Source organism: Acipenser ruthenus, chromosome 30 (genome assembly GCF_902713425.1).
Source record: "Acipenser ruthenus chromosome 30, fAciRut3.2 maternal haplotype, whole genome shotgun sequence".
NCBI lineage: Eukaryota > Metazoa > Chordata > Actinopteri > Acipenseriformes > Acipenseridae > Acipenser > Acipenser ruthenus.
Window position 1 is genome coordinate 2521239 of NC_081218.1, and position 22132 is coordinate 2543370.

Consider the following 22132-nt stretch of genomic DNA (forward strand, 5'->3'; position numbering starts at 1 on the left):
ACACAGCCCCCTAATTTCCAAAAAGAACACACTGGAAAGGTGTATGACCTTTGCGTTTGTGCTTAACAGACAATTTCACAGTTTTGAGGGGAATTTAACACGCCTGTTACCACATTGTTGGTTTTTCCTCGGGTGTATCGCATTCAGTACTTATCCAGGTTTTCTGCCTACTTCAATGTGTTTTTAAATGCGAGCGCTGTCTATAAACAGTCTCAGTCTTCAGTGTGTGTTGTATTATGAGATATGATATTTAAAAGAAGACATTGTGCTGTTTTTTAAATAGGTCCGCCTAGGATTTCACACTTCTGTAAAATCCCAACCCTTTACAAGTAAACATGCAACATTAGTGAATGAGGATATATCGACTGAAAATGACTATATTTATTATTTCAACAGAATAGACAACTCAGAGTTTACATACAGCAGTCATATATCTCTATCTATCTATCTATCTATCCTTCTATCTATCTATCTAAAGATTTTATCTAAAGATAGATAGATAGATATAGATAGATACAATCAATTTAGCAATATAAATGATAAAACAGATTGGTTGCTATTTGCTGAGGTAGTATGGTTAAACAAAAAAAACTGAAATCGATCATTTAATGCAAAAAACTCATCACTTTAAGTGTAAACAATTATCCTTTTATCTTACAATATATTAACGTATTTACATGTGATTGTACATTGTGCAACACTATTTGGTTGACACCATAGTAATTTAGGTATATATATATTTTTTGTTTGTTTTTTAACTTGTATATTAGTGCCTGGACAGTCACTGGAGCGCACCACGCAGGCGGAGTGAATTAAGTTTGGACCATCTGTCAATACAAGCCAGTCAGGCTCCTGGAATTTGTCGAAGATGACGCAAGACGTCGGTTCGTATAAATCCGTCGCTCTCCGATCAAACCGTCAACTCTTCGGATTCTGAAGACGCGTCGTCGGACTCCTTTGTCGTCTTGTGCGCTGTCTTGCGGGACTTGGGTTTCAAGCTTTGTCGCTTTCTGCGTGCGCGACGGTTTTTGAACCAAACCTCAAAGAAAAATAATTAATACAGTTACTTTAGCCTGTCGTTTCATGTCAATATTGTTTAAAATAAAGCTTTAACACTTAAGGCTAATTAACCGCCACACCACGGCCATTTAAAAAGTACATTGTTTCCGATCAAAATAATGTTAGCCAGCTATAAATATGTTACTATTAAATGTTATAAATATGAACACAATTAGGCTATAATGGCGAAGGCTTAATTGAATAGAATTTTATTTTGCAGTTAGTAATGATAATTTCCATGACCTACAGTAAGGTGCACACAAATTAAGGTTCCTTACCCGAATGGTCTCCTCCGATAGCCCGACTCTCCTCGCCAGGCGCTCCCGTGCTTCGGGGACGGGATAGTCACTGCGGCCGAAAAGAAGCTCCAGTTCCTCGGTCTGGCTGTCGGTGAATACCGTGCGAACCCGGTGCCGCTTAGGACGGCTCATAATCTGAGCCAAGTAGTTTAGTTCCGAACTGGACACTCGGGGCACCGATGGAGCTGTCAGAAAAAAAAAATAATAAGATATCCACAGGATGTCAACGTGTTTTAAATAACAAGTGTGCACATTCCGATGCAGAATCGCTTAAACTTACCCGCTGCTGGAACAAGATTATGTTGTTGAATTCCACAATCATAGGTGCCCAGATCCGTGATTTGAGGGTAGGTCAATGGTCCGTAGCCGGTGGCATAACCGCCATACCCGGGGTATCCATAAGCGGCGCTGTAAACGGTTTCATGGTCCTGCAGCGCGGCGAGCGGCGCCGGTGCGGGAGCGGCGTAATACCCTGGATAGCCGCTGTAGCCGGGATGCTCGTAAGCTCCATTCAGATACTGCGGAGCGGGTACATAGTCGTAGTTGCACGGATATTCCGTGACTGTTGATTTAGCGGCCAGAATATTGTCGATGGTAAAGGGATATGTGCCCGCTAGTTGCATTTTCAGAAGAAAAAAAATATATATACGATTTTTTAATTTTGCTTATTTTTCTAGTGTGAGGTTCTTTTTTTTAGCAGTCTTTCAAAATAAATCCAGCGTTCTTGAAGTTGAGTAGGTTAAATCCACTTTCTTGAAATAAAAAAAAATTCTCGTACTTGGATCTCCGGGAGAGTCAAGCTACCTCTGAGCTGTTCGATCTTGAAGTTCGTTGTGAGTTTTCAACATCCAGGCCCTGGTTTTATACAATCGGGGTAGCTGTACTTCATTTCCCACTACACAAAACACCAGACACGCGGACTAATCCTATATTGATCTGCCGCTGAACATGACAGAGCCATTGTGTTAAATTAAAGACGTTTATTGCCTAACAATAAACCAATAAGCTGAAACTCATTGATCGGTCTGCTTCAAATAGACGAAACATATCCATAAAGTTCACTTTTTGGATCAGGCAAAAATATATAATGATCATAATGGTTATATTAAAGAACTGTACAAGAAAATAAATACAAAGAGTATTTATTTGTGACGATTTAAAGACAAAATATATAATTATATATATATATACAAAGAGTGTATAACAAAAAACATTAAACAATACTGCATTTTATGTCAATAAAAAAGTTACAATGCAATGCTATATAGTTTTGAAAAACAATACATACACTATATATATATATATATATATATATATATATATATATATATATATATACACATACACACACACACACACACACACACACACACACACACACACATATATATATATATATATATATATATATATATATATATATATATATATATATATATATATATATAATCGATATCATAATGTACATTCAAAAGAAAATCATTTTATATTTTTCATAAAGTATGGAATACAAAATAAATGTATTGATTTTATTTCTTCTTTTAGGGAGGAACTTCAAAAGTTATACTAATGCAGTCGTTAAATTCATGCTAGTATTATTATTATTATTATTATTATTATTATTATTATTATTATTATTTATTTCTTAGCAGACGCCCTTATCCAGGGCGACTAACAATCGTAAGCATATTATATTATCAAACATCACTTTGGTCAATTATTTGTGTGGACCTATATATAAAAAGAAAGAAAGTTTGCTGTATTTACAGCGGCTGCTTTTGTAAGCGTCTGCTTATCTTTAAAAAAAAAACAGAAAGATAAAATTTTGGTACTACTGTATGTTCAACTGCGTTTGTGGTTATCTATATAATACTACAAGTAGAAACACGTGCCGCTATTGTTGAATTGTGAAATATCCCATTAATAAAAACATGGTTATCATGTTGGCTAAAACTGTATTATAATATATGGCCCTTTGTCTAAACAGTCTTACAAGCGATGTGCTTCATATGGAACCCTAAAATAATGCAGTATATATTCTATAGTTAAAATGTAGGTTCTTTGAACCCTTTTAAGGTAAAAGAGACACGTGTGTCTCACAAATAATAGTATATTATAGTAGCAATAGTTTGAGATTTATATTTTAGTGTGTGTGTGTGTTCCCTCAGACTTTCTACACATGCTCCTGTGATCTTTCTGAATAAAAACACGCCAACAAGATGCCGTCTGGCGCTTACAAAGCAGATTAGCAAATGCCCTTGTTAACAGCAGGAGGTTAATGTCTAGCGAGATCACGAAGGGAAACACCGGAACATTGATCAAAGACTTTCCATTATCGATCATTAAACACCTCAATGGACACACGTACCAATCAAAACATACGATTGCGGCATTCATCCTCTCGCCACTAGGGGGAGAAAGTGCACCATTTCAAACTCCCCCTGGCCCCGCCCACTGCTCCTCTCCAGCGCTCTTCCTATTGGTCAACAGAAATAGACGGACTCACGCTATTGGCGAAGGTGAAGAACCTCGACGATTCCGATTGGCAAGGGTGAGCTTGTCACAAAAAGGAATCCAAGAAGTGGATTCGCCGTGCGAGTTCGCTTTCCACGCATGGTTATTCGGCAATGTATATAAAATCCACATTGTTTTCACGGATTAAATGTCTGTTTGTTCCACATGACCTCACTGGCGAAGACGTTGATTTGAAATGACGAAACTGCTAGAAAGGTGCTGACGTGAATTCTGCTGAAGGAAATGCAGCCACGCAAACGTGTATTGAAAAGCATCTCTATTGCTACTGCAGTAGCAATGTCCCACACAGAAAGAGCTGGGGCCGTTTCTGGTAACCCAGGCAAGATAAGGGATAGAAACAAGACTCCCATTGCAGTGCAGTTTGATCCGTTCCTGGTGTTGCTATGAGTTTAATGACACACACCTGAGCTTGTTGCCTAGACACACTGTGGCTAAGCAAGCTTGTAGTAAAACCTGGGAATGGATGACACTGCTCTGCGATAGGAGTCTTATTTTCCATCCATGTAAGATCCTCTTCGACTAGTTGTCCTTAAAACATTATAAGTAAATATCTATGCATAAATAGTACACATGGTAGTAACAAAGAAATGTGTTTTTTATTTATGAATATTTTTTTAAAAATATTATTATTATTATTTGTGCTATAACACGCAGTAATGTGAACTTTATAGATTTATTATTTATTAATTTATACATCAATTTGACTTGCATTTTTTGCAATAAACAAATAACAACAGACAATCAACGCATTGATATACGCTACTTAATTCCATCTAGGGTCCACTCTCGTAGTTTATGACGTCACAAACCCTAGATGGAATTATTTTCCTGTAACTCACTGAAGCCAGTCTATTATCCATTATCTCTCTCTCATTATATATATATATATATATATATATATATATATATATATATATATATATATATATATATATATATATATATATATATATACATAGGGGCGGATCCAGACTTTCATGAAGGGGGGTCGGGGGGTGATTCAAGACTGTCATGAAGGGGGGGTACCTGATACGAAACATTGATAGCGCCTTTCGTAGTGGACCGGCATCACACAGCGCTTTACAAGATAGTGAGGAACAATGCATAACACATTAAATACAATGAATTGGTTTTAATTGTGGTTTTAACAGTATCTTTTAATTATGTAGACGCTGCTGTGTGCTCATAAGAAAATCTCTTTAGAATTAAAAGTAAATAAAAACGATACAGCGTGTTATTACTTTCACTCCACTATGACACGTAGGTGTGGGTTTGTTTTTCAAGAAAGAGTCGGTTGTGTTGTTGAATCAGCAAAGCACACACACACACACACACACACACACACACACACACACACACACACACACACACACACACATGCATGTACTATAAGAAACACAATGAAAAGGAAAGAAAACGGGATGTACCGGTGGTCTGCTAAACCGTACAGAGCAACCCTAAGCGTGCTATAGTATTCTGGAAAATATTTAAAAATCTTAAATGCTGAATACATTTCTTTCCAGTTTAATTTGACTTGTGTGGAGGAAAACACTACACCTTAATTCGTGAAATATGTAAACCAGTCGCCTTGCAAACAAATATGTTTGTCATGGCAACGGTGTTTGTTTGTTTTTTGTATGGCAAAGTTAACTGGATAAAGTCCAGTACTCCATACCTATTCGCAATTTGAATATTCCTTACATGTTTCTTTGGCCACTTTTCTTACTTAACACGGTATTGTGTTACACCTCTTTCGATAATGATAGCGTGTGATATTATTGACCTCCTGAACTGTGGTTTTTGGCTAAACTCACAATTGCAACAGGGCGTGGTCTTTGATGCAAACCAGGCCGCTCGGGTCTTGTTACCTGTACCAACCCAACGGAAGCACAATACACTTCCAACAGGTGTGTGTCTCGACCGCTTCAGCGGTGTACACGTCTTGTTTGTTGTCCGGGGGATTTAAAAGGTTTTAAACTACTGAAACGGGCATCTCATTTGGGGTTCAAACCGCTGATCTGTAAACACTTATAGATCAGTGGTTCAAACGCGCCGTTTACGTTTTGTAAGAATGCGTACGTTGAAAAGAGCTTTCGTCTGTCCAGGTGTTTGGCTGTGAGAATTCAAGGACCAGCGCGTAGCTTCTGCCATGAAAATACATCAAAAACGTAAGTGGCTTATTTATTATTATTATTATTATTATTATTATTATTATTATTATTATTATTATTATGTTGGAAAAAAATATATATTATTTTAGAAAAAAATATTATCAGATAATGTACAGTACAGAAAAATAAAACTCATCAATAGAAGGTTTCAATAGAAAGAAACAGTAGATCGTTACATCGTTCCCTACATAGTGAATGACATCACAAAGACATTAGATTTAAAGCGAGATAAATGTGTGGTTTCCATGGCATCAAACGCCTTTAAATACCTCCAATGTTTGTTTTCAGACAAACATACCTAAACGTTGGGAAGCGGGCTCTGAGCAAATATAAACCAGCTTTCTGACCATTTGTTTTATTGTCTAATGTTTGAGCAGGCCAAGATGTTGAGAGTTTGGTATAAAGGTTTCTAAAGCACGTAGCCCCAATACTAACATGCTGCAGGTGAGGTGTTGTTATCACGCGTAATCGCAGATGATTAGCTGATGCAATTCAGTGGGGAATCCATGGTGCTGTAAAATACTCTAAATATCCAGATGTGACTTCAGTCTATAGGTTATTCAAAATCCAGCCCGGAGTTTTAAGTCATGTGACCCTCCTCCTCCTCCTCCTCCTTTATGAGCAAACGATAGTACCTTCCTACCGGCGACTGCAGTGGATTAATAACACTTGTAAATATGTGTATATTATTAGCTTGGCAGAACGACAGGAGTTCTGCACTTTCACCCATTTGTATTTACGTGATACACAATACTGCTGACACATCCGAAAGGTCATTTTCCATTGTTGGAACTAGCTGTGTAATATTTCTCAAGTTTCATTATTGTTATTATTTTGCCTTGGGTGCCAGTAATTAGGAACCGGTTTTTAGTATTGTTTTCAGTTAGCCGTTTGTATGTGTGTGTGTGTGTGTATATATATATATATATATATATATATATATATATATATATATATATATATATATATATATTAGCAGACGCCCTTATCCAGGTCGACTTACAATTGTTACAAGATATCACATTATTTTTACATACACCCATTTATACAGTTGGGTTTTAACTGGAGCAATCTAGGTAAAGTACCTTAATCAAGGGTACAGCAGCAGCGTCCCCCACCTGAACCCACGACCCTCCGGTCAAGAGTCCAGAGCCCTGACCACTACTCCACACTGCTGCCCTTACAACCATACCTTGTTATTATAGTTATGATAGTTACCGTGAAATACTTTCTTAACCTATTATGATGTCTTTACCCGTCACGGTATTACCTGTAGTTTAACATTGTGACATTCAAAAGTAACCTTGATATGACAACAAGACTATATGACTGTGTTTTTAAGAAGAAAAAAAAAGTGAAGCCTGATTAAAACAGCGGTATTTTTCTTTTGGAAATGATCCGCACAACAAAAAAAAAGGCTGGCCATTTTTTTTTCACCGCCCACGTCGCAAGGGTGTGTTCCATGATGGTTTTTATTTTGTTATTTACATTTATACTGCAGTATTAGACCGAAACTATCGCTGCCACGCCGCCGGTATGTTTAATGCATACAGGAGAAGACAAACGGAGCCGTTCACTTTGTCCCTTTGGATAAATTTGCCCCAAGACAACTGATTTAGAAGGGGAAACTGTTGTGCCTCCGCACCGTATCACGAGGTTCTGTGTTTTATATTTATGGAGCTGTGTTTTTCCTGGATGGCTGGCGTTGCCTCTTGTGTGACGGCACTGTTTTATTTATTTATTTATTTATTTATTTTAAATAAACCATATCCTGGAGTAAAATGGTGAAACACGACCTTGAGGGGTTGTCTGTTTTGCCAAGTAAATATTCTCTGTTGTCTAAAATGGGAACGCGAACGTCACCTTTGCATTTATTCATATAGACATTTTCTTAAAAAAAAAAAAAATGCCCCTGAGTTTTTAATCAAGGTTGAAAGTACTCGCCTTTCATTTATTAATTTATCTCTCGGCAGAGATGCAAATAAGATTCCTATTGCATAGCAGTTTGACCCGTTCCTGATTTTACTGAGAATGCAAGAAGGCACAATGCTACCTACAGAGGGGCGCCTAGTCAAACACGCACGCACGCACGCACGCACACACACGTACACGTACACGTACACACACATATGTATGCAGTCTACAAACTCAGTAATACTTAAATAAAGCACATCCAGGAATGATATTTGCAACTTGAATATTTAATGTGTTTATTATTATTATTATTATTATTATTATTATTATTATTATTATTATTATTATTATTATTATTATTATTATTATTATGCATTCTCAAATATAGCGCTTGTAGCCGCACACCATGTGCCGTATGTTTTTGGTTACGTTTCTTTACAGTTGTACTTTTTGGTGCTACAGTATATGAAATAATATTTGCGATATATTACTGTATTTCTATACATAAATATAAATGTAGATCGTTTTGGGTGTAACGTGTTTCAAAAGAGGTCGTTTTTGTACTAAGAAACGGTATTAATTAATCGACTTTTTTCCCCAATCATAATTGTCTTTTTTAATAATTCGCCGCGTGTTTAATACCTGGCCTCGTATTTTTCATTGGCTCAGTTACTCAACCATGAAGTCTTCAGCTTCCTAGTCTTCACACTAACGCTTTCTTAGTAATAATAGTCCCCTTTTTTATTACAATAATGCGGAGCTCTACCTGGTTACTCGCCAGCGTTAGTGAGTCTCCCGGATACAATGGCAGATCCGGTGTCTCGAGTGCCTAGTCCTGCCCTGTTGTTAATGAGCCGCGAGGATTAGCTTGGGACAGAATGGGAGCCTTGTCTTGCTTGGCCGTAGGCTTTGTTCTTGAACGACAAAAAAGCGACTTTTTTTCTTTTCTTTCGGTACCACGGGGGAATGAGCCCTTTTAGAAAAAAAAATGCAAAAAAAAGATGCCCCTATTTAGACAGCTCCTGTCTCCGGACTCATATAGAAACGTTAATGAAAGGAGAAAAGATATGAAGACGCATTTTAAAAAGCATACTTTTGCATCGTACAGCTGTATTTTCTGCATGCATTTTCCATGCGTATACTGCCTGTAAGTTTGCACACAAACGCATACATACACCAATACATGCATTCATTATTATTATTATTATAAAAACGTTTACAACCTTATGCATACGACGTTGCATTGGGAGTTGTTTAGAGCACTGTGTAAAAATACATTCAAAACGTGTAAAACGTATTCTACAAAACAGTCTCTAGAGAAATAATTCGATTCAGGACATCTGGGTGTGTGTGTTGTGAATGGCGACAGCTACCCATCTCTGCATTTCTGGCGCTCTTTGTTAGGGATAGGTCTACATCTTTTAGCTGGAGTTTTGCATTCCATCCAAACAAAAGGTTGATTCTCTTTTAAAAGTTTACCTCACTGTGTGCAGTTTCCATTGTTATACTGTACATTTACCATACTTTACCCTGGATTTGCCATGTTTATTCATATGCTTTACCAGACTCTCTGTGCTTTACAATGCTTCCCCATACCTCTCTGTGCTTTACAATGCTTCCCCACACCTCTATGTGCTTTACAATGCTTCCCCACATCTCTCTGTGCTTTACAATGCTTCCCTATGCTTTACCAGACCTCTCTGTGCTTTACAATGCTTGCCTATGCTATACCAAACCTCTGTGCTTTACAATGCTTCCCTATGCTTTACCAGACCTCTCTGTGCTTTACAATGCTTCCCTATGCTTTACCAGACCTCTCTGTGCTTTACAATGCTTGCCTATGCTATACCAAACCTCTCTGTGCTTTACAATGCTTCCCTATGCTTTACCAGACCTCTCTGTGCTTTACAATGCTTCCCTATGCTTTACCAGACCTCTCTGTGCTTTACAATGCTTCCCTATGCTTTACCAGACCTCTCTGTGCTTTACAATGCTTCCCTATGCTTTACCAGACCTCTCTGTGCTTTACAATGCTTGCCTATGCTATACCAAACCTCTCTGTGCTTTACAATGCTTCCCTATGCTTTACCAGACCTCTCTGTGCTTTACAATGCTTCCCTATGCTTTACCAGACCTCTCTGTGCTTTACAATGCTTGCCTATGCTATACCAAACCTCTCTGTGCTTTACAATGCTTCCCTATGCTTTACCACACCTCTCTGTGCTTTACAATGCTTCCCTATGCTTTACCAGACCTCTCTGTGCTTTACAATGCTTCCCTATGCTTTACCAGACCTCTCTGTGCTTTACAATGCTTCCCTATGCTTTACCAGACCTCTCTGTGCTTTACAATGCTTGCCTATGCTTTACCAGACCTCTCTGTGCTTTACAATGCTTGCCTATGCTTTACCAGACCTCTCTGTGCTTTACAATGCTTCCCTATGCTTTACCAGACCTCTCTGTGCTTTACAATGCTTCCCTATGCTTTACCAGACCTCTCTGTGCTTTACAATGCTTCCCTATGCTTTACCAGACCTCTCTGTGCTTTACAATGCTTCCCTATGCTTTACCAGATCTCTCTGTGCTTTACAATGCTTCCCTATGCTTTACCAGACCTCTCTGTGCTTTACAATGCTTCCCTATGCTTTACCAGACCTCTCTGTGCTTTACAATGCTTCCCTATGCTTTACCAGACCTCTCTGTGCTTTACAATGCTTCCCTATGCTTTACCAGACCTCTCTGTGCTTTACAATGCTTCCCTATGCTTTACCATACCTCTCTGTGCTTTACAATGCTTCCCTATGCTTTACCATACCTCTCTGTGCTTTACAATGCTTCCCTATGCTTTACCATACCTCTCTGTGCTTTACAATGCTTCCATATGCTTTACCATACCTCTCTGTGCTTTACAATGCTTCCCTATGCTTTACCATACCTCTCTGTGCTTTACAATGCTTCCCTATGCTTTACCAGACCTCTCAATGCTTCCCTATGCTTTACCATACCTCTCTGTGCTTTACAATGCTTCCCTATGCTTTACCAGACCTCTCTGCTTTACAATGCTTCCCTATGCTTTACCAGACCTCTCTGTGCTTTACAATGCTTCCCTATGCTTTACCATACCTCTCTGTGCTTTACAATGCTTCCCTATGCTTTACCAGACCTCTATGTGCTTTACAATCCTTCCCTATGCTTTACCATACCTCTCTGTGCTTTACAATGCTTCCCTATGCTTTACCACACCTCTCTGTGCTTTACAATGCTTCCCTATGCTTTACCACACCTCTCTGTGCTTTACAATGCATTCACTGTGCTTTAGCACACTTTCTTTTAGCATTTATTGTCTTTCATTCATTCATGTATTTATTTGACCCTACAAATGCATTGTTTTGCATGAGTAAATTAATTAATTCAAGGAAGTTTGCATATTTAAAATTACAAATGTGGTAACCTTTTAAATCAATATATATTTAATTAAGTCTTTGAATGTGCCCGTGGTAAATAAATATGTCTGCTCGCTCTTTGAGCCCTTTGCTCTATTTACACAGTGAGATAAGCAGCAGGGAGAGACGCTGTTAACTCTACAGTACATGCCAAAGTGTCAGGGTAGACTGCAGGGAGCGAGGCTGTGAAGTGTTTAAAGGTCTGCCCAGCTGGTTCATATTTTTCAACAGCACGGAACGACACACACAGTAGAGAATAATGGTTAGGCATTGACCTAGAACTTCATCTTATAAAACAAGCTGGTAAGTGTACATAAACGTCATTGTTTGGTCTGTGTTGTTTGAAGATACCTACAGGTAGCTGCTGGGGACATAAAAAACACAGTTTAATTAAAACTCAACTGCTTACTGTAATCTGACAGTACATCCCCACTGCTGTTCAACTAAATAAACAAAATAAAAAAAACTACAGTGGAGGCTTGCAGGTTCAAATCGTGGTCGTGTCGCGTTGCAGATTTTCAAAAGGCCTCTTGATTTTCAGTCCTCAGCATCTGTAGCTGGGCATTTTGTTGTCAGGACCGGTCACACGATGTGTTTGGGGATTTAGTTGGACTTTTTACTTTCCATAACTGCCCAGTTTAACCATGTTCAATAAAAGAAAACAAGGGATTCATTACTGAACAGTTAAAAAGCTCACGTTTGTTTGCAAGCTTTCTTGTTGTCGGTTTAACACTCACAGTACAAATCAACCTACCCGATTACTTTTGACTGAGAAAGCACAGCAAGTGCCATTTGGAGTGCTCTCTCGTAAATGGCCAAAGAGTGTATTGCAGTGTGTAGTTTTTTGCAACCATTTTCACTGGTCTTTGTAGCGTACATGCAGTGCTGTACCTGTGGTTTTTGACACACTGATCTATACCCGACATTGTTCATTTATAATGCCCTGATGTTAATAAAGCAGCTACAATGAAGTATAATTGTATCTCCCCTGAGATACAATATTTGGTTCGATGGACCCCTGGAACCTATTAAAAATCAGACAAGTTCTACTGTAATGCGTTGTAACAGGGACATGACTTGCAACAGGCTTTATGACCTTGGTGTACCATTTCCCCAGTGTTGTGTTTTTGACTTACAGGGTACCCACACTAATGCAGAGATGCCTGGATCCTGGATAAACCAGACAGACCCCTCTCTCCCTACCTCCCAGAACAGCCACCCTGTCTACACGTCTGGGATCCACAGGAATAACCCCACCGAGGATTTGAGACTGGTGGATGAGCCAGGGGACCCCGTCGCTAAAGCGGAGGTTCCCAGAGCTGGGTTTCCCCAGGCAAGCCGTCCTCTCTCGCCTCTTCCCCTTCTCTCGCCTTCCCTGGCCCTGCCCGAGATCAGTGGAAATAACCCCACGAAAAAGATGGGAGGAGAAGACTCTCGCTGTTGCGGTGCCTGCAACTCTTCTGTGGAGAAACGTATTCAGTGAGCGACCATCTTTTCTTATTTTGTAATCAGTTTTCACGCACCAGAAATGACACCCAAAGTTCTGATTTTTTTTTTTTTTTTTGGGGTGGGTGGGCGGGTTTGAATTTCAGGCAGGAGCAAAAGTGGCAGCTTTGGCACGAGTTCATGCACGCCTACTCCCGGTTCAACGACTGGCTGCGATTGGCCGAGGGCGTGGCCTCCTCACCAAACTCCGCCCACGTGCTTTACATCGCTGCGAAGGAGGAGCTGAAGAAGTTTGAGGTGAGAGAAACACAGGCTGAATTTATTCCATTCGAGGAGCAGGGAACTCGGCGACAGCACAGAACTGGAATAGCTGACCTGCGTAGGTTTATGGAATGGGAGTGTGCTTATATGGACAGAAGTTAAGAGTATAGGCTTGGATGCAGGACTATATTAAAAGCACACCAATGCTAATTTCATTTATATTATTATTATTATTATTATTATTATTATTATTATTATTATTATTATTATTATTATTTATTTCTTAGCAGATGCCCTTATCCAGGGTGACTTACAGTCGTAAACAAGTACATTTCAAGAATCACAGTACAAGTAATAATACAATTAAGAGCAAGATAAATACAATGACTTTGGTTCTAGCAAGTACAAGTATGACAAAATACGATTAAATAATGGAGCAGATAACAGTGTCAGTGATAGTTGCATCAGGATATAATTAAATACAAAATAGTACAGATTAAATAACACTTGACAGATTACAGTACTCTAAAGTACAGGAAAGTAGCCCTGTTTTTGGAATCGATTTGGCCCTTTTTAGGAAAATAGACCCTTATTTTTTTTTTAGTGTTTCTATTGAAGACATTGAGAAAGCCTTCTAGACTAAATGTTTATCATTTAAATCATAAGTTTCTTTTAGTAATTCTATTACAGACATTGAGAAAGACTTCTAGGGTCGCCACGTTTGCCATTGAGTTTATTAAGTTTATTTTAGTGTTTCTAAATTTCAGCAGCGCCGTTGAGTGGTTAATAGATTAGATAAAGATTAGCTGACACCCTGGGATCCTTCAAGAAGCTGCTTGATGAGATTCTGGGATCAATAAGCTACTAACAACCAAACGAGCAAGATGGGCTGAATGGCCTCCTCTCTTTTGTAAACTTTCTTAAGTTCTTAAACTCTTCCAAAAAATGTAAATGAATAGGACTTTAAAGCATAGCTTCCCCTCTCCGTTTCTGCCCAGGCGTTGCAGAGGGAGATCCGGGCTCGTCTGTCCGAACTCGAGTCCTTGAACATGCAGTACTGCAGGCTGGCGAAGGAGGCGGGTCTGGGGGCAGGGCCAGACGAGAGTGTGCGTCTCCGTGGAACAATGCAGGATGCCAGCCGGCGCTGGGACGATCTCAACAAGCGCACCGCTAGCATCTGCCGCAGGCTCCAGGTACTCTTAGCTATATCTTAAGAACCCCTCCTCCAATTCTGATGGAACTTGGTACGGGCATTCCTCAGCATAAGCTCTTGAATTGCAGGGGACCGTTGCTTTGTACAGGAGACTGCAGATACTGGGAAAGCAGTAAGAAGCTGCATTTCACCTTCATGAAGGTGCTGCTGGTTGTATCTGGGGTGGCCTCTCAGTTTCCCCCACCCCTCTTCCTTCTTCCCAGCACTTTGTGAGGCAGCGCGAGGAGTTGGAGAGCGAGCGAGAGAATATTGCGGTCTGGCTTGCAGAGATGGACCTGAGGCTGACTGAAGTGGAGCATTCCTCAGTGTGCAACACGGCCGACAAGATGAAACAGCTGCAGGTACAGTCCAAGCAGGGAGCAGGTAACAAAAACATATCCAGTACCTTGTAAAATAAATCATCCTACAGTCCACAATGCAACAGAATTTTTGTGATGAGCAAAAAAAAAAAAAAAGTCAAGCACAAGCTTACCAGAAAGTAATACTGTATATAGGTTAGGAAACTATGTCTTGTTTTTTCATTTAATTCTGCAATGGCACTCAGGCACAAATGCTGAATATTAAATAATAATGGCAGCGAACGGATCACGAGAACACAAAAGCTTAACACAAAAGCCAGGATGTCACAAGCGACTGAAATTCATATTATTCACTGGCAGGATTTATTAGAGTGGCTATGTACTGTACACACACGCAGACACACACCTCAAAATGATTGTATGAACTGCTGTTTAAACATGTGGAATTGTGCCACATGTTCTGTGCACGCCTTGGCAAATCCGTGACTGATTGGCCGATTTCTTACGATTTATACACACTTGAGCGAAGATGCATCATTCGTCTTTTGTACAGAAACACCTGCACTTTATGGATGCTGGAATTGCTCCAAGTTTAATTTATCAGCATGGCACATTTTCATACATAACAAAAAAAAAAATCATCCATCAAGAAGCATTTGTTCACAGCCACAGAGCGCTCTTCCACTTTTTGGATAGATAAAAAACGACTTTACTTAAAGAAACTGGTTAATATCTTCCACAACTGTTAGGCTGTGTGGTCCCGTGGTTAAAGAAAGGGGCTTGTAACCAGGAGGTCCCCGGTTCAAATCCCACCTCAGCCACTGACTCATTGTGTGACCCTGAGCAAGTCACTTCACCTCCTTGTGCTCCGTCTTTCGGGTGAGATGTAATTGTAAGTGACTCTGCAGCTGATGAATAGTTCACACACCCTAGTCTCAGTAAGTCGCCTTGGATAAAGGCATCTGCTAAATAAACAAATAATAATAATAATAATAATAATAATAATAGTCCTGGAGGTTGAGGAGATGAACTACAGGCCGCAGCCTGTCCCATGGCGTGGGATTGATAGTGTAGTTCTGACTGTGTGACTCTCGTGTGTGTGTGTCTCTCTCTCAGACGTTCCAGCAGACAGTGTGTGAGAACGCGGAGCGGCTGAACGGGCTCCTGGTTCGAGGGGAGCGATTGATCCAGCGCAGCGAGCCGCAGGACGCCGTCGAGATCGAGGACTCCCTACAGGAGCTGCTGCTGTACTGCACCCAGGTCTTCGAGGGGGTGGGCCGTCTACACACACGCCTGCTGAGCATGAGGCTGGTGAGAGAGCCTTTCACAATCCAAACAGCAGTTACCAGCCTCACCTGCTTTATAAAGCCTCCAATCCGGTTTTACCAGTAACGTTTTATCTTGACTGTTCTGGATAAGTATTTAATATGCAAAGTTATCCATTGCACAAGTTTTGTTGCATGTTAATAAAGTCATGGCTGTGCCATGCATGTGTGAATCTATCATTAGACTGCCATTGCAGCTCGTATTTCATATGAATGTTAAGTATTTTTTTGAAACTTCGTAGTCTCTTGCTGTGCAATGCAATGGTAGATACACACACGCGTGGCATATGTATTGACTGTTTATTAACTAACTAAACTTCAGCAAATGTTTGATTAGATATTGATTTAAATATTTCCCTATGCCCCTCACAGTAAAGCGTTCCCGTTTCCCCTTCAGACATGTGATTGAGTGTTTTGCAGTCGGGGCTGTGCTTCAGTAACCCTGCTGTCCTGCAGGTGTTTGAAGATGTCTGGATGTCGGGCTCAGACTGTCTGTCGGAGATCCTCTGGGAGGACGAGGGGATATACGACCGGAGCAGCCCCTCTGACCAGCTGCCCCTGGCTCCCAGTGTCTGCACTGGATCCAGTCGGGACTCTCTGGCCCTGGAGTGGGACCCCTCCGTCGATGTGGGCGGATCCACCTCACACGACGACGCTGACTCCTCCTACTTCAGCGCCATCACAGGTACGAGGAAACGACGGAAGAAAATTAGTCAAACCGCTTAAAATACCACTTCCAAGAGACAGAGCAAAAACAAAACGACAATCAGGAGTTCGACAATAACCTTGTGCATTCAAAAACACACGCAAGAGATGCTGATGCAACACTGTTTTTTTTTTTGTTTTGTTTAGAGTTTTGTGTAGAGTTAAATTGAAGAAGTGGTCAAACTGATTGCGTTTCTTTGGCAGGTTTGCACCACTTAGAAAAAGCCTTATCGAAACAGCCTTCCACCAAGAGAACATTTCTGAGCTCCCTGTGTGCTCATCTGGACGCTGACCCTGCAGAGGTGAGGGGCCTTCCAATGCACCAGCCTGCGGGGGGCGCTATTCTCAATCTTTCCTCTCCTCTGAAGTGTCTGTAAGATGGGAAGAGCTCCCCGCATGAAGTGATTAGCAGCCAGTCACGTAATTATATTGAATTGCCAGTTTCACATTCACTCCAGCAATAACCTTTTATTTTTCAGAGTATCGGAAGCAGCAGCGTGGAGTGGGGAGTCACCTTGTCTGCGGTCCCAGACGCTCTGGCTTTAGGTGAGTCTGTATTGTTTTAACTTAGGGGCAGCAGTGTGGAGTAGTGGTTAGGGCTCTGGACTCTTGACCGGAGGGTCGGGGGTTCAATCCCAGGTGGGGGACACTGCTGCTGTACCCTTGAGCAAAGCACTTTGCCTAGATTGCTCCAGTAAAAACCCAACTGTATAAATGGGTAATTGTATGTAAAAATAATGTGATATCTTGTAACAATTTTAAGTCGCCCTGGATAAGGGCGTCTGCTAAGAAATAAATAATAATAATAACTTGAACTGCATGGCACAAGGGGTTAAGGATGTCCAATAGCTCACCTAATTGGGACAGTCATGCAATCGTGGTTTGAATCCCGGCCGTGCTGAGTTACAGATATCTTGGGCGTGCTGGAGTTCCTGTAGGGTTAGGGTTAGCAAATCCTGGCTTATAGCAAGGAGGCAGTGTGGTCCAGTGGTTAAAAGCCCAGGGCTTGTAACCAGAAGGTCATCGGTTCAAATCCCACCTCTGCTGCTCACTGACTCAGTGTGACCCTGAGCAAGTCACTTCACCTCCTTGTGCTCCATCCTGAGATGCTAAATCAGTGTCCTATTATAAGCGACTCTGCATATAATGCACAGTTCACAGCCTACCCCTGTAAAGCGCTTTGTGATGGTGGTCCACTATGAAAGGCGCTATATATAAAAAAAAAGATAAAGATATTAAAGCCAGGGCATATCCAATTTACTGTACTGAGTTAGGATTTGATATATCTAAAGAAAAAGTAAGTGTCAATCGACCAGTTCACTTTTGAAACCCTATGGTGCTTCTATTAAAGGTGAAAACAGCTTCCACATTCAATAATTCATTTTTGGACCTCACTTGTAGACAAGACTCCCAGGTTATAAACCCAAGGGTGGCTGAAGTGTGAACTGGGATCCTGCTTTCTTTCTCAGGTGTCTCTCATGAAGAAGTGTGCAGTTCCTCCAGATCCTTTGTGTCTGCTGGACACTGCCCTGCAACGGAACCGGTCACCTTTGACCCAGAACGCATCAGCGCCTGGCTCGGCCAGACAGAACCTGCTCTAGAACACGCCCGGAACTTTCCCGAGGAGACGGGAGGCAGGGCAGACCATCGGAAACAAGAGGCGGTTCGGGTAGGCAGGCCTCCATTATAGGGGTTTATTTTTGCCATTCCTGGTTTGCTGGCGTTCATTTTGAATCGTTGCTCATCACTTAGAAGGCTCTCCACATTTTATTTGTCCAGAGTTACTTCTCTTACAAACTGTCCTCTTAGATCTGTTGATAAAAGGTCTCTTGGTTATTTCAAGAACTCAATTAAAAAAGCATGAGGAGAGCATTTAGTTCTCAAGCTCCTTCAGTTTGGCACACTCTTCTTTTTTGGCCTTTCACTAGCAAGCAGAGATCTTTTGATATATTACTGTAAAGTGCCCCTAGGACACTGTATAAATGAAATTGGTATGGTTTTTAAAGCGTGCATGTATGTGTGTGTGATTATCTACCTATCTATATATCTATAGATATATATCTCAGTGACCTGATGATGCAGGACAAGAAATTCCGAATTTGGCCACAGAAACGCGTTTGTTGGCCTGGGCCGGTCAGGGCCGGCCAGCGCCAGCCCGCAGTGGAAACGAGGCATAGAGGTCCATAGGAAAGAGAACTCCACTCAACACTTAGTGGTAGAGGAAACAGAACTCTAGGTGGTGTTGTTTTTGAAAATGGCTCATCTACCTTTCCTGCAGGATCACCGGCTCCCTCCTCAAGGCACAGGGGTGTGTTCTGTAGACAGAGACTCCTTGCTGGCGAACCCTGGTGCCCTTCTCCGTCAGAATGGGTACCGTCTCCAGCAGGGAGAACAGCTTGGCATTAGTTCCATTCCTGCGTGGAACAGAAGAAGAAATATAAAAAATCAGGTCAGAAATCATGCATCTCGAATTGAACGAATAGATAGATAGGATAGATCTCTTTAGGGAATTAAACATCCCTGTTTACAACACATAAAGATTAAATATTACTATTACTGTGTATGAGATTCCATGCGTACTTGAACAATGAATAATAATCTTACACTGTATAGTTAAGGCTGTGTAAAACACAAAGCCCAACGGCTATGTATCACATGTGTTTAATTTATGACCAGCACCCCTAATTATATAAAACACTGCTTGACATTGAAATAAGGTATATTAGGCTTTGTAAATATCCAAATCCAAGGTGACTTACAGAGACTAGGGTGTGTGAACTATGCATCAGCTGCAGAGTCACTTACAACTACGTTTCACCCTAAAGACGGAGCACAAGGAGGTTAAGTGACTTGCTTAGAGTCACACAGTGAGTAAGCTGGGATTTGAATTGGGGACCTCCTGGTTACAAGCCCTTTTCTTTAATCACTGGACCACACAGCCTCCAGTGCTGGTCTTTTATTAGACAAATTTTTACTCTAAAAAGTTGATTATAAAATAATTTGATAAAAATAAACAAGTGGTAGTTATCCTGTGTGTAGATGTCAAACCCGCACATTTGAACGTTTATTTAGCGTACTTCTTAAGTTAACTGGAGGGGTTTTTTTTGTTTGTTTTTTTCTTAGTTTCGAGAAAAGAAGCAAAGTTCTCCTCGCCAGTCAGAAGTCAGGATCACCATCGAGAATGAGTAAGTCACCGTTTCATCTTCCTCTGGTCTGAGGATCCTATCAAGCACCACTGAGACCGTCCACTATGCCAGGGGTGGTCAACCCTGGTCCTGGAAAGCCACAGTCCTGCAGGTTTTCTGTGGATCTTTAAATCAATCAATGACTAAGACCTGGAAAACATTTTAGTGTTGACTAATTAAATAATTGGTTCAGTTAAGTAATTGAGAACTTTGGTGGAACGAAAACCAGAAGACTTTCCAGGACCAGGGTTGGAGACCGTTGCTCTATGCTTTGCTATTTCACTATAAGGCTCCTACCCCATTGAATGGTTTTTCTCTTCACTCCAGGTCTGAAGAGGACGATCCCGCGAGGTCCAGACGTCTCCTGTGGCTTCTGAAGACATCCCTGTCCTACCGCTTGGTCAGAGTCACCCTCTTCGTCCACTTCCTGCTGGCTGTTCTCCTGGGGGTCGTCAACCAGATCCCGGTCAGTGCAAAGGACTTCAGCTGTCATCACGCCAACAATTTTGCCCGCTCTCTCCACATCATGCTCCACTACGTCAACGGACCACCCCCGACATGAAGCCAGCGAACGAGAGAGGAGGACCCCAGAACCACCCTCAGGGAGCATCTACACCGCTTACCGCAAACTGAACCCTTTCAACCAAAACTATTGGGAAAAAATGTACTCCTGAAATATCTTTCCTTTTAAATATTGATTTGGCAATATGTACAGCTGCCTGGCAGAACACTGTTCCACTCTCAACGATAGTAGAAGTTACTTAATAAGAATCTAATGCGAAGGACACACGAGAGACAGGCTGGTTTTTAAATCTTGGACTGCAGGGAAAAAGAATAAATAAATACATGTTAGTAGAGAGCTGTGAATATCTTATACTGCCAGGGAAATACTGTGAGGTTGTTGAATTAGTTCATAAATATTACTCTAAGTGATCCATGCAGGTCCGGTTGTAGATTGAGTTGCGGACGCTTTTATCCAAAGAGACTTGGAGACTAAGGGGTGAACTATGCTTCATCCACAACTGTTGCTGCAGAGTCACTTACAATAGGACCTCGGTTTTTATGTCTCATCCGAAGGACAGGTTGTCATCCTTGTGCCTTTATAAAAATCGCCTTTGCTTTTAGAACCCGTGTCTGTTTAGGTTTGTGAAGGAGACCCAGGTCATCCGTTGAGCTACCCCAAGACTGTCAACTGCTTAGAGGTTTGACTTTGCCTTTGTAAAACGTCGAAGATTTGTCCTTAAAGAGGGAAATGTTTTTAGCCATAGTCCCCTAGATGACTATACGTCATATTTTTATTTTTTTTATATAACAAGGATAAAAACTAACCAAGCTCCTGGTTTAACAGCCAACATATAGACATTCTGACTGTAAATAGCTTTTAAATGGTATAAAACTAGTAACAACCAGCACAGAAATATCTTGCCAGTTTAGTTTTAGTTTTTCTTCGCTGACAATTTGTCTTTGCACTTGTGTTTAAGTTATGAAGAAGTGATGTACTGGGTTGCTGGCGTGTTTGGTTCCCTTTTACTAGAAGCACCCATTCATGATAGTCTAGATTAGATAATGTAGCACAATTCAGAACACATATCAGATCTTAATCAAGTCTTCAGCTTTTTAAAAAGCCACGTCTGCACCAGTGTGTTACGCGTATTATAAACTGAGAAAGAAAAAAGTAGTGTAGTTTATCTGTAAATAAAATAAACTGGAAGATCATTGAGTTCACATTTGTTTTGCTTGGTTTTGTGTGTCACCGTCACCCAAAATGGAAAGAGTTTGCACAAATGTTTTTGCAAACATACGCAATGTTCACATTGGATTTTCTCCACATTATCCCTGAAATATTTCCAGTGATTTATTCACTCTTTTCCCAGAACTGGCGTGCCAACATTTTCTTTTTGTTTGTTTTGGGGGGGGCAAGAAAAAAAGAAAAGCACGGAAAATATTTTGGGGGCCAAAAAAAACATGAAAGATTTTGGGGCCAAAAAAAGTAGAGTCAATTTTGGGGGGCCAAACAAAAAAAAAAAGCAAGGAAAACATTTTAAGAACATAAGAAAGTTTACAAATGAGAGGAGGCCATTCAGCCCATCTTGCTTGTTTGGTTGTTAGTAGCTTATTGATCCCAGAATCTCATCAAGCAGCTTCTTGAAGGATCCCAGGGTGTCGGCTTCAACAACATTACTGGGGAGTTGGTTCCAGACCCTCACAATTCTGTGTAAAAAGGTGCCTCCTATTTTCTGTTCTGAATGCCCCTTTATCTAATCTCCATTTGTGACCC

The 22132-nt window shown here is 40.7% G+C and overlaps 2 protein-coding genes across 4 annotated transcripts; one reads left to right on the forward strand and one right to left on the reverse strand.

Moving 5' to 3' along the window:
- Positions 1–910: 910 nt before the first annotated feature.
- LOC117435763 (homeobox protein goosecoid-like) lies at positions 911–1981 on the reverse strand. Its single transcript, XM_034059180.3, has 3 exons — positions 1639–1981; positions 1338–1543; positions 911–1039 (listed from the first exon to the last, which is right to left on the reverse strand). Exons 1-3 carry the CDS (start codon positions 1979–1981, stop codon positions 911–913), a joined length of 678 nt encoding a protein of 225 aa, XP_033915071.1.
- A 3708-nt stretch (positions 1982–5689) lies between these two features.
- LOC117394364 (nesprin-2-like) lies at positions 5690–21826 on the forward strand. Of its 3 annotated transcripts, none has more exons than XM_059004885.1 (13): positions 5690–5800; positions 12559–12899; positions 13013–13163; positions 14126–14320; positions 14544–14681; positions 15756–15950; positions 16421–16649; positions 16874–16971; positions 17149–17215; positions 18139–18338; positions 18948–19118; positions 19793–19854; positions 20182–21826. In XM_059004885.1, exons 1-13 carry the CDS (start codon positions 5732–5734, stop codon positions 20414–20416), a joined length of 2151 nt encoding a protein of 716 aa, XP_058860868.1. In that variant the 5' UTR covers positions 5690–5731; the 3' UTR covers positions 20417–21826. The 3 variants fall into 3 exon arrangements, with proteins under 3 accessions (XP_058860868.1, XP_033848454.3, XP_033848465.3); XM_033992563.3 differs by having other exon boundaries at positions 5728–6061; positions 20182–21792; XM_033992574.3 differs by lacking the exon at positions 5690–5800 and adding an exon at positions 11595–11723 and having other exon boundaries at positions 20182–21823.
- The last annotated feature ends 306 nt before the right edge of the window (positions 21827–22132 follow it).

Excerpts from the sequence above, each read along its gene's own strand:
- LOC117435763 (XM_034059180.3), bottom strand. The coding sequence starts at position 1,981 with ATGCAACTAGCGGGCACATATCCCTTTACCATCGACAATATTCTGGCC. Across the intron at positions 1,544-1,638 it reads TAATCTTGTTCCAGCAGCGG|CTCCATCGGTGCCCCGAGTG; the intron begins GTAAGTTTAAGC and ends TTTTTCTGACAG. Across the intron at positions 1,040-1,337 it reads TATCGGAGGAGACCATTCGG|GTTTGGTTCAAAAACCGTCG; the intron begins GTAAGGAACCTT and ends TTTTTCTTTGAG.
- LOC117394364 (XM_059004885.1), top strand. The coding sequence starts at position 5,732 with ATGCAAACCAGGCCGCTCGGGTCTTGTTACCTGTACCAACCCAACGGA. Across the intron at positions 14,321-14,543 it reads GCATCTGCCGCAGGCTCCAG|CACTTTGTGAGGCAGCGCGA; the intron begins GTACTCTTAGCT and ends CCTTCTTCCCAG. Across the intron at positions 19,119-19,792 it reads GAAGAAATATAAAAAATCAG|TTTCGAGAAAAGAAGCAAAG; the intron begins GTCAGAAATCAT and ends TTTTTTTCTTAG.